Here is a 12260-nt window from a genome sequence, read left to right on the forward strand (position 1 = left end):
CTTGGCCTCCTTGAGCTTGGTGAGGGACTGGCGCAGGTCCTCCATGGTGATTGTAAATATTAAAGTTCTCACCTAATCCAGCTCTATCCGCATACTAGGGGGCAGCGCCCCGCACTGGATCTTGGCCTCCTTGAGCTTGGTGAGGGACTGGCGCAGGTCCTCCATGGTGATTGTAAATATTAAAGTTCTCACCTAATCCAGCTCTATCCGCATACTAGGGGGCAGCGCCCCGCACTGGATCTTGGCCTCCTTGAGCTTGGTGAGGGACTGGCGCAGGTCCTCCATGGTGATCGGGCGGATTGCGTCGTGGTACTCAGAGTCCGAGTCTTCATCGCCTTTGCCGGATTTCTGTAGATGACAAGTTTGGTATACAATAAGATGGGTGTTGTTATCTTAGATCAGATATACCACAAAGTATTGTTATTTTAACTTGATAACTGTACATTAGTCGTAATTAGTTTTTCTGACAAATGCGGTCGTCATACGAGGCAAAAGTAGAAATACATGCGACGACAATGCACAACGTGGTAAAAATGAAAATTGTCATAGGACGACATGTGAATTATGTAGATGTCTACTTTAATTTAATTAAATATTTGACATTGCCAGAGGGCCTCCCGCGAACCACGTTCGACGTGTTGCCTATCTGTCACACTTGTAAATTCGTACATAAGTGTGACAGGGAGGCAAGTAGACAACACGTCGAACGTGATTCGCGGGAGGTCCTCAGTTGTCAGATAACTTATATGCATTGTTTCAAAGCCGTTAGGCTAGCGCCACAGTCACGTGCGGAGCGAATAATTGCATAATTAGTAGTTCCTATTTAGCTATAGCTAACAATATGGACACATTGTCACTTGTTAAAAGGTTTAATCTTATATGAACCACATAATGCAAGATAATAGATGTTGTCAGATAGTTTATAGCGCTTTAGTTTACCGGCTTCGCACTAGTAGTTCAACTAGTTTACACAAAACCTTTACAAATTATACATTATAAACCTTCCTCCTGAATCACTCTATCTATTAAAAAAAACCGCATCAAAATCCGTTGCATAGTTTTAAAGATTTAAGCATACGTAGGGACAGACAGACAGCGGATAGCGACTTTGTTTTATAGTATGTAGTGATGCGTGTAACATACCTGCGATGCATCCTTGGCCATCTCTTCCCTTGCTAGATCCCGTACTCTATAGACGGCGGCCTGGCGACACAGCTCGTGCAGGTCGGAGCCGGAGAACCCCTCCGTGGCCGCGGCCAGGCGGCGGAACTCGATCTGAACACGAAACAACTACTGTAACGCCCCTACCACTACACGTCAACAGATGTCGCTAGTAGTACTGCATCTTGCAGCAAACAAGATGTAAGTCGACCACTACACCAATGCAACTACGCTTCGATGCTAGTTACGCCACCTACCGATAGATGGCGCAGTGATCGAAATACATCTCGCTAAAGGTGGGTTCCCACGGCCCGTTGTTTCACAGATCTGATCGCGCCTCAGATCGTGGGAATGGTCGCATCCAATGAGCCCTGTGGTCGCCGGTCGTCACCCACTCCCGACGGAAGCCGTACAGCACAGGCACAGGCGTGCCTGACCTGTCATAACACGGGCCGTGGGAACCCACCATAACGTCTGTTCAACGTAAAAACATGACCCTCGGACCACGGCCGAGGATTATTAGTGGAGATTCGCAGTAGGGACTGCCTCAGCGCTCGCTTATGCCTTGACCCGAATTTAAGCATTAAAGGATTTGCCACACTGGATGATGCATTCTGCGTTCAGCGGTCAGGTCAAATTGAACCCAGCCCGCACTATGTATGAACATTTGCACAACATTGTCCGTCTCTATATATATATAATTGTAACATAGTTTTTTAACCGACTTGAAGATTTCAAAGGAGGTTCTCAATTCGGTTGTTTTTTTTTTGTTTTTTTTTTTAAATGTTTGTTACTCCATAACTCCGTCATTTCTGGACCGATTTTGAAAATTCTTTTTTTGATTATAAGTATATACATACAGATTGATCCCGTTTTTGTCAAAAAGCAGTTCTGATGATGGGATCCATGAGGAATCGAGGGAACTCCTCAAATATTAAAGGCATACATATAGTGATTTTAGTATTTTCATCAACAAATCAAGCACTTACATTTAAAAAGTGACATTTGATGAAGTGGAACTGCTGATGATGATCAAAACGGAACTCTTCTATGACGCATAGGTCACGTTTGGCGATTTGTCCTCTTCGTTATGTTTGTTAAGCAAATTAGGATTTCAAGAAACATTTTTGTCAAGTTCGAGTTCTGATGATGGGATCCATGAGGAATCGAGGGAACTCCTCAAATGTGAAAGGCATACATATAGTGATTTTTGTATTTTTATCAACAAATCCAGCATTTCCATTTTAAAAAGTGACATTTGATGAAGTGGAACTGCTGATGATGATCAGAATGGAACTCTTTAATGACGCATAGTTTACGTTAGGCGATTTGTCCTCTTCTTTATGTTTGTTAAGCAACTTAAGTTTTTAAGACATATTTTTGTCAAGCTTGAGTTCTGATGATGAGACCCACGAGGAACCGAGGGAACTCCTCAAATGTGAAAGGCATACATATAGTGATTTTTGTATTTTCATCAACAAATCCAGCATTTACATTTAAAAAAGTGACATTTGATGAAGTAGAACTGCTGATGATGATCAGAATGGAACTCTTCGATGACACATAGTTCACGTTTGGCGATTTGTTTTCTTCCTTATGGACCCAGACCTAAACTTGGACCCGGACTCGGACCCGGACCCGGGTCTGAACATGGACCTTAACTCGGACCCGGACCGAACTCTGACCTAAACTTGGACCCGGACAGACGGACACAGACCCGGACTAGGATCCGGACCCAGACCCGGACCCGGAAATGGTACTAGAAAAGTGGGTTAGGTGGGTGGGTAGGTTTTGAACTGCGATTCTCACAGAACAGAACTGCTATCAGAAAAGTAGGTTAGGTTAGGTTAGAGCTGTGACCCTTACAGAAACGAAATGCTATCAGAAAAGTAGGTTAGGTTAGGTTAGAACTGCGACCCTTACAAAAACGAAATGCTACTAGAAAAGTGGGTCGTTTTACCTCCTTTTCTACATAATTAGGCAAAAGATGCTGTCTTTTTCATTTCATTGTCTGGAATCTAAGAGTGCACCATCAACAATAAGTGAACTTTCAGCGGCATCCCCCATTGAAGCCGGTTTTTTTTTCTTAAAAATTATTAATCATTTTACATATAACGGCTCAGAAAAGATCATCATGTACTTCGTCAGACCTCCAAAAAAGGGGCCAAATTGAAAACCGGCGCTGGACTTCAGTCTAGCACATGCTAAGCTTGGTACCCATGGCCAACATGTATTGCAAAATTTGATTATCTATTTGATTAGACAAAAAGTTAGTATTTAACCTAGAATAAGCTAACATACTTATACTAGAACTTTTGTATTGTATTGTTGTATTGCTATTTTTTGTACTATCATGTTTTGGCAATAAAGTGATTTGATTTGATTTGATACTTTGTATAGATATGCGATCTGACCGTGCGAGCACGCGGAAGGAATGCAAGGACGCGTACGGGCAGGTAGGCGGGCAGCGGTCACTGTCAGTTTGACGTTTTGACGACTACGCAATTACGTTTTTATAAAATGAAACGAAAATGTCCCAAAGCGGCCTGCAGACTCGCCTTAAAAAAAGTTAAAAAACCATTTGAGCCACGAGTCTTGTGGTCGGTTGTATATACTCACAGAGGGCGCCACAGGTTCATCTCGAAGGATCAACTTGAGAATGGTCTCCCGCTGAGATTCGTTAGGCATCGGTACGTGGAAGGCGGCCGGCATGCGACGTTGGATGGCCTTGTCTAAGTCCTGTGGTCGGTTGGTCGCCCCTGAAAATATGTGATTGAGTTAAATGTGACGTTTTCAACCAAAAGGTACCACATTGTCGCTTGTCGATAAGGTTGATTTCTAATTGAAGCTTGTGATGGGGTCACGTTCGCCGGGGCGGGCGCGACCTCATACACCTCCCTTGTTCCAGACGGGAGCAAGGGTTTCCTATTTAGCTCAGAGGAGAGAGGGTGCAGAGTGAGAATAAGGAAACACAGTTGTAATGTTGTAATACAAATCGGCGGGCTTTTATGCCGGTTTATTATAAAGTAAGATTCCTTAAGTCTAGGTATCCTAGGTACGACGCGGGGTGGCTTCTAATTATTGTAACGGTACGGCGCGGACCCTAAGCTACTCGCGGATTTGGGAACGGTATCCCCTAAGAGTGAAGGGGATGGCGAGACGGGAAGGATATGCGAATCGGAGGGGAGCGCCTAGGGTGCCTACGCGTCTAAAACACGCCGGCTCTGATCAGGGCGATAGGGAGTATCAAGGGTGCCTACGCGTCTAAAACACGCCGGCTCGGACCAAGATACAGGGTAGGATGGGGTACGTAATCCAGGTGCCTACGCGTCTGAAAACACGCCGGCTCGGACTGGGTTACGGGAAGCAGGAAGGGTCGGAGGGGAACCGGGTGCCTACGCATCTGAAAACACGCCGGCTCGACCGGGAGATCAGCTGTCCTCACTGCAGAAGGCGGTGAGCCCAACTGACGCTGTTGTATGGGCGCGCGCCGCTTTTATACTCTCGGCACGGCGCGCGGCGGGTGGGGCGAGTGGGCTGGCACTCGATCGGTGGCCGCGGCTCGACAGGTAGCTCCGCTGTCTGTCACGTGGCCGTTGCATGATGTTGTAATGCGCGGCTAGGCGCGCCATTACAAACTATATGGAAATAGCGCCTTACTGACAAGCGACAATAAGTACCCTTTTGATTGAAAATGGCACAAATTATCTACTAATATGTACAACTTTCTTTACCTAGTGAAAAACCATTACCCCCGTCTGTCCTGTAATAACTTGCTGGTTAAGGCCATACGCATACACTTTCAACAACTGTTGATTACTATACATCCTTTACATAAGATAGCAATTTAAACCAAATTTTTGTGACGTTTTCAACCAAAAGGTACCACATTGTCGCTTGTTGATAAGGTTGATTTCTAATTGAAGCTATTTGGAAATAGCGCCTTACTGACAAGCGACAATAAGTACCCTTTTGGCTGAAAATGGCATATTTATAGGTGGAGTGAAGGCTGAATAAAGATAAGTATCTGATTGGGAAAGTCAATTCAAACACAGCTTTCATTAAAGAAAACAGTCAAGTGCGAGTCGGACTCGCGCACGAAGGGTTCTGTGCCATTACGCAAAAAACTGCATAAAAATCACGTTTGTTGTATGGGAGCCCCACTTAAATATTTTATTCTGTTTTTAATATTTCTTGTTATAGCGGCAACAGAAATACATCTGTGAAAATTTCAACTGTCTAGCTATCACGGTTCATGAGATACAACCTGGTGACAGACAGCGGAGTCTTAGTACGAAATTTTCTCTTGTCACCCCGCGATTTCTGGTGACCCCGTTTTACGGTAAGTAGTTCATCCGAGCTTAGAAAAGACTTACCCATAATGATGACAGTGCAATTGTTATCAGTAATAAGTCCGTCCCAGAGCGACATGAATTGTGTTTTCATCATGGCCGTCGCTTCGTGGTCGTGCTGCGTGCGAGTGCGGAGGAATGACTCGATCTCATCTGTGAACAATATTTAAAACCAGATATTAATGTTAACTTATATATTATCTTTAATTTATAAGGTTCCGATACACGAAATATGACACTCCACTCGATACAATTAATTCCCAAAGTAACCTCTAACTAGAACTTTTAATCCAACTTTACTAGGTTATTTATTATGAGACACTATAAACAAAAAAAAGAAGAAACAACAATCTTAACTTAAATAGTAACTTTACCGCTTTCAAAAAAATTAAAAAAAAAGTTAAACTGTTTATTTTTATAAAGAACAAGAATTACAATATTCTAAGTTCCAATCTTATATTTTTAAGATTATATGGGCTAAGGGATATGGGTATGCAACCCCTGCTTACATTCTAATTATTTCGAATTTCTATATTGTATAAGGCAACGTTTTTAAAATTAAAATAAAATCGACAAAATTCGATCAAACTTGACACTTGGCGCGCATTGTCTTTCCCGTTCTTTCTTGCGAAATGTGACAGTGATAGCAGCAAACCGATGGAACGGCCTTAAGTCTGCACGTACCTATAAAAACGATGCAAGGTTGTAGTTTGACGGCCAGACTGAAGACGGCAGCGGCCAGTTTCTGCGTCTCGCCGTACCACTTGTCGGTCAGCAGCGACACGTCCAGGTTGATGAAACTCATGTTCGCCTCCTTGGCTGTGGCTTTAGCTATCAGGGTCTTGCCGCATCCTAGAGTCAAATAATAAGTATTAACATTTTTCATACATTGGTCGGGGTATAGTTAAGGGCATTAATATGGGGTCCCTTTGTTTGACATAATTATTGAAAGACATAATGTAATGAGTGTCATAATATCATTAGTCATAATTCTGAAACCGTTAACTTTTCAGGATTTTCCTCGAGTTATCCTGTAGATAGGTTAGGTTAGGTTAGGTTTGTTTTATGGCAATCCTGAAAAGTTACGCGTTTCTGAGAAAAACCAAATTATGACTAATGATAATATGACAATCATTACATTATGACTTTCAATAATTATGTCAAACAATAGAGACCCCATTATAATAAATAAATAAAAATCGTTTATTTCAGATCTGCATTGATCCATAACGGTGTTAGTATATAAAAAAAAAACCTAAAAACTATGTTAAGTACTAAATTAATTAATAATATTACAACTAAAAAATATTTATCTCTAAGTAAAAACTAAAAGCTAGGTAAGTATTTGGTTAGACGTGGCCACTCGGAGACCAGGAGCGCAGGTTGCCAAGCTTTATTTCGCTCTCCCAATGGCCACCTCCACCCAAAACTTCGTAACAGGGCAGTCGAGGCGCTCGGCCAACACCCTGAGAAGACTGTTGCTGCTGCCGCGCACCCGTCTCAGCATGGAGGCGATTCTTTTCCGCCTAATGGCGAAAAAGTCATCTACTCGCGCCTCAGCGAACATGCCGGACGCGCTGCAGTGCTTCGGCAGCCGCAACAGCATCCTCAAGATGTTATTATATTGAACGCGCAATGCGTTATAGGCCCGTTGTGTAAACCTCACCCACAGGCTGCTCGTGTAGAAAGTCTGGCAGTAGGCTCTAAAGAGCGTCAATTTAACTGCTTTGTTACACCGTGCGAACCTGCGGGCGAGCATGTTGCCTCTCACTGCCGTCGCTCTTCTCTCTCTTTCCAGATCTAGATCGTCCTTCAAGTCATCTGTAAGCATATGCCCCAGATACTTGAAGCGATCGACCACTTTTAGGGGTACGCCACACAGCATGATCCTCGGCTCCGTAGACGGGTTGTACTTACGATTTATATACATTAATGTATATACATTCCCGAAGTTTCAAAAATATGTGTACGCTCATACACCTTAGACAATAAAGTCGTGTTCATATATTTTTGAGCCATTTGTCTGGATCGATATTTTTGCCTTCGACTGTACTTTAGCCCTCCAAGGTTACTTTGCTTACCCATAAAAACCTATTTTATTGAATTTATAAATTTTTAAAAACGACATTACGATTAATCTGTTTTTTGTGTAAGCGTTTAGTGTCGTTTTTAAGAATTTGTTAATTCAATAAATGGGTTTTCGTGGGTGGACAAACTAACCTTGTAAGGGCTAAAGTACCCCCAACTCAGCTGAAACGTCGGAATTTAAGGTACAAACAACGAAATTAAATCGCGGTAGACCCTTAAGGTAGACCCGTTCGTATAACTAAAATGTGTTCAAAACGCGAGAGTTTAAAGAGTTGTATAAGTAATTTTTCCGCAAACCCCTAGAATAAGTTTTACGTACGTATAAGCAGATCGGATAGGCATACCTGGTGGTCCATGGAGCAGTACCCCCTTAGGGGGCTGCGTGAGGCGGCTGTCAGCGAACAGATCGCGCTTCTGAATGGGCAGGATCACAGTCTCCCGGAGCTCTTGGATCAGGGCGTCCAGGCCCGCGATGTCCTTCCAGTTCACCTGTAAAAGTAATATTGATGATATTGTTTGTTTTGGTCGTCAACATTTGTGACGTTTTCAACCAAAAGGTACCGCATTGTCGCTTGTCGATAAGGTTGATTTCTCATTGAAGCTATATGGAAATAGCGCCTTACTGACAAGCGACAATATAAGTACCCTTTTGGTTGAAAATGGCACATTTTTTAATAACTTTGTTACCATGTACACTACCGCTCATAACTATTTAGGCACTCGTATTTTTTTCCATACAATTCTATACAACATCGACTTTCAGAATTATACCGCTGTCACAGTCGGGTAACAGTTTTTTGTGCAGTTTACTTTTTTAATTTAACAGACATATCGAGCTTCAAAATGATGTGCAGAATATTCGTGTACATCGCCTATTTACCAAATGGCAAGCGCAAAAAATCCATAAATCGTTTTCTAGTACAAAATCGTTTTATTTTGTATGAACTAGCACATAAGGGTTTTTTAAATCGTTGCATAAAGTAAACTCGAAATTTTAAAAGATATCTTTGGGAACAATTTGAGGCTCAATATATTTACCTAAATAAAAATTCAATCCAACATGTAAGAGAGTCATTTGCCTGCGAACAGTATGATTTTGAAAATAGATTTTGTATACAATTGTATGGTGAAAATTGCGGGTGCCTAAATACTTTTGAGCGGTAGTGTAAGTAAGTAAGTAAATATTCTTTATTGCACCAAAATTATACATTTTACATACATGTAAAACTACAAAGAAATATTTAAAGAAAAAATAGAACCAGGTAACAACAGGCGGTCTTATTGCTAAAAAGCGATCTCTTCCAGACAACCTTTAGTAGTGGGTAGTGTATGTGGATATTCAGCGCCACCTAGTTTGGGTACTTTTACAATACTACATTTTGCAGTAACCAGTGTTTGTCTAGCAAGTTGTTTCACTACATGGTGGCAGCGGTGGCAATGAAGTCTTACTCACATTGATCTCATCGGGCACCACCAGCTGCGAGGCGATGATCATCTCATGGTCGGTGAGCTTGTCTAACTGTAGCGTGTGCTTGCTGCCGAGCCCCGCTCTGGAAGACACCCTTAAATGCACGGACTGTATAGTGGCCATTCATACAGATACATAAACACAGAATAAATATAATACAAGATATTAGATTAATTATTATTAGATTAATTATTAAATAAAATTAAGTAAATATTATTTATTGCACCAATAATTAAACATTTTACGTACATGTAAAACTACAAAGAAATTATAATATACAACAAAAACAATTTATAATGAATATTACATGTTTTAATTTATTAATTCAGATTTATAGTAATCTTCAATTTGTCTTTTCAAGATAAACTTTCAAAGATAGATTTTGATCTCTTTCTGTTCTCATTCAAGTTGGCTAAAATAATATATAATATAATACATATATATTTTTAATTATCTCAATAGTTATTGAGGGTCCTAGTAGAGAATATTTACATACATAATTAACTGCATTTTGATATAAATAGATTCGTTTTATGGCTTCTCTGGAAAAAAATACGACAGACAAGCTTGATTCTCCTGATATGAACATAAAAGAACCGGCCATGTGCGCGTCGAACTCGCCCACTGAGGGTTCCGTACTTTTTATATTTGTTGTTATAGCGGCAACAGAAGTACATCATTTGTGAAAACTTCAACTGTCTAGCTATCACAGTCCATGAGATACATACAACCTAGTGACAGAAAGACAGATAGACAGTGGAGTCTTAGTAATAGGGTCCCATTTTTACCCTTTGGGTACGGTACCCTAAAAAAGATATTGATTCAATTTGACCACACATAAAAGGTTTAAATGTATCTATGTATGTATGTATCTAAAGTTATTGTTATGATCTTATGATGCACATAGAAGTATCCCAGTGAATTAAAAACATGAGTTAAGAACGTGTGCGATCCGACATTTGACAAACGCAATACGGAGGGTAGAGCTATCCTAGCAACGGTGACGTCGCCGGCACCGCCGACGCCGTCTGTCGTGAGCGGCCGGGCGAGTCGGGCTTTGGCCCGCAGTACACGCCGCGCCCTCGACCAGTGAAGACGTGTCGTGTCTCCGTGAAGACGGTCCTCGTAAATTGGACCGAAACATGTCGAGCTATTCGACTTAATAATACGTGAGTGACCCGGTTTAAAATAATCTAATATGTTTGAGTCTCACGGGAGTTTTATAGTTAAAAATGAGTTAAGAATTTTAGCAAAACTGCCTACATAGGTAGCTGCAACATCGTCCTGGCATCGCCACTATCAGACGAGGCCAGGATAATGTGCAAGCTATAGTTAAGAATAATGTAGTGGTACACCACTGCATTATTTTTTACCTACAGTGGTATTGCAGTACTTCTATATTACTATAGATCTCAGTACAGGGGTGACATCGTCACTGAGTGACGAAACCCCATAAAAAAATAGATAAAAAAAAAAAAAATTGTATGATTGAACAGGTAACAGTATGGGGTTCTTAAAAAAGGGAGTAACAGGTTTTTAAAGGGTCGGCAACGCGCATATATAGAGGTTTTTATTTGATGGGCAAATGAATACTTTATAGTTATTATGACACAATACACAAATACACATGCTTGAACAAATAGCCACATACGGAGTTAGTTAACCTTTTGAGACCCTGGACAAATATGGCGACATATAATAGGTAACATATAACTGGCTACCCAGGGTCTCGAAAGGTTAAATAATTTATACATGAATGGATTAGTAGTTATAATTGTTACAAATATTACATAATGCAGACATTAGAACAGTGGTGGGCAAACTTTATTCATGGGGGGGCCAGAAAACTTTAAGAAATTTCAGAGGGCCAGAATTGCAGCATTGTCCGTGATGAATGAAGGACCGGCGGCGGGCCGGATAAAATCCTTTCGCAGACCGTATTTTGCCCACTACTGCAGGGGGCATTTTAAAAAACACCCATAACCCATCACCACCACACCACATTTAATACTCGTTCATGATATATATCTTTATGATTACTGGATACAGGACATATCAGTTGCCATAACTGCCTGCCTGCTTATTAAATAAATAAATAAATAACCCATAACTTTCTTTTCAACTCTGTTAGAAATAAACTTCTGTATTAAGGTATAAAACAGCTCCTAGGGAACTGGGCTATAACCGCGAAAATCGAAGTTCGCAAATTGCGGGCATTTTTCCCTGTCACTCTAATTACACCTTCATTGGAGTAAAAGAGAAAGATATCCGCATTTTGCGAATTTCGGTTTTCGCGGTAGCCCCTCGGAGAAATAGTTTGGCCCCGAGATTTGGTTTTGTTGTAACAGAGATTTATTTTATGACTTCAAAATGTTTAATTTGAGGGGAGAAGCATTTAATGATGGTGACAAGGGAACTGAATTCCATGTGTTACAAGACTTATTGGAGTACTTAAATTAACATTGAATTGCATAAGCCATTCATAACCAAACAACATAAATATTCATTCTATAACGTCTGGTATGACGATGCCAACTTCAACCTGATAAATGATGTAAACATTTTTACAAATAATTTTGGAGGGAAAATTCGTATTGGTATCTAATGAGAAACGTTGTACAAAAACACATGTAAATAACATTGTAAATCCGTAACCAAAAATATCCAATGCAACATGCATTAGGTAAGCAGCAGTTCTGGAATTAATAGGAAAAAGACGAAAGCACGACGGAATTTAGAAAACTGGCTGGTATTCCCCGATCGATACATACTTGCGTAACTGTTCCCGTGCACGCTCTTCAGCCTTCTTCCGGCTCTTGGATGTCGGGTCTATCTGGTTGACGAGCCATTTGATTGAGAAATAAGTGACGGCAGACACGAAGCAGACCCGTATTGCCATTTGGAACACATCGGTTCGGGTAAATGCAGAGCCTTCCACCATCATGCCTTTTGTATATCTAACACTTTATAACTGAAAAAATACAGAGCTGGTGCCCTATTGGCGGTGCTTTTCGAGTTACACGAGTAAAATATTTTATTTTGGTCACAAAAATTCCTTCAAATCACGCTTTTTGTGATTTTTGAGTGATAGACAAACTAGACAGGAAACATTCCGTTTCCAAACCAACAACTGTCACGTTGAACTTTCAAAGATTCATGTAATCTTCGAATATTTTTGCTAATAAACGTAA

General features: G+C 40.9%; 1 protein-coding gene across 2 annotated transcripts; it reads right to left on the reverse strand.

Annotated features, from left to right (window-relative positions):
* Positions 1-167: 167 nt before the first annotated feature.
* Positions 168-12199, reverse strand: LOC134746950 (outer mitochondrial transmembrane helix translocase). 2 transcript variants are annotated; one of them, XM_063681522.1, is made up of 8 exons: positions 11841-12199; positions 9055-9163; positions 7946-8090; positions 6198-6365; positions 5538-5666; positions 3781-3920; positions 1144-1275; positions 168-348 (listed from the first exon to the last, which is right to left on the reverse strand). In XM_063681522.1, the coding sequence occupies exons 1-8, from the start codon at positions 12011-12013 to the stop codon at positions 193-195; spliced, it is 1152 nt and encodes a 383-aa protein (XP_063537592.1). In that variant the 5' UTR covers positions 12014-12199; the 3' UTR covers positions 168-192. The 2 variants fall into 2 exon arrangements, with proteins under 2 accessions (XP_063537592.1, XP_063537593.1); XM_063681523.1 differs by having other exon boundaries at positions 169-348; positions 9055-9151.
* Between the last annotated feature and the right edge of the window lie 61 nt (positions 12200-12260).

The sequence above is a fragment of the Cydia strobilella genome, chromosome 13 (assembly GCF_947568885.1).
Source record: "Cydia strobilella chromosome 13, ilCydStro3.1, whole genome shotgun sequence".
Lineage (NCBI taxonomy): Eukaryota > Metazoa > Arthropoda > Insecta > Lepidoptera > Tortricidae > Cydia > Cydia strobilella.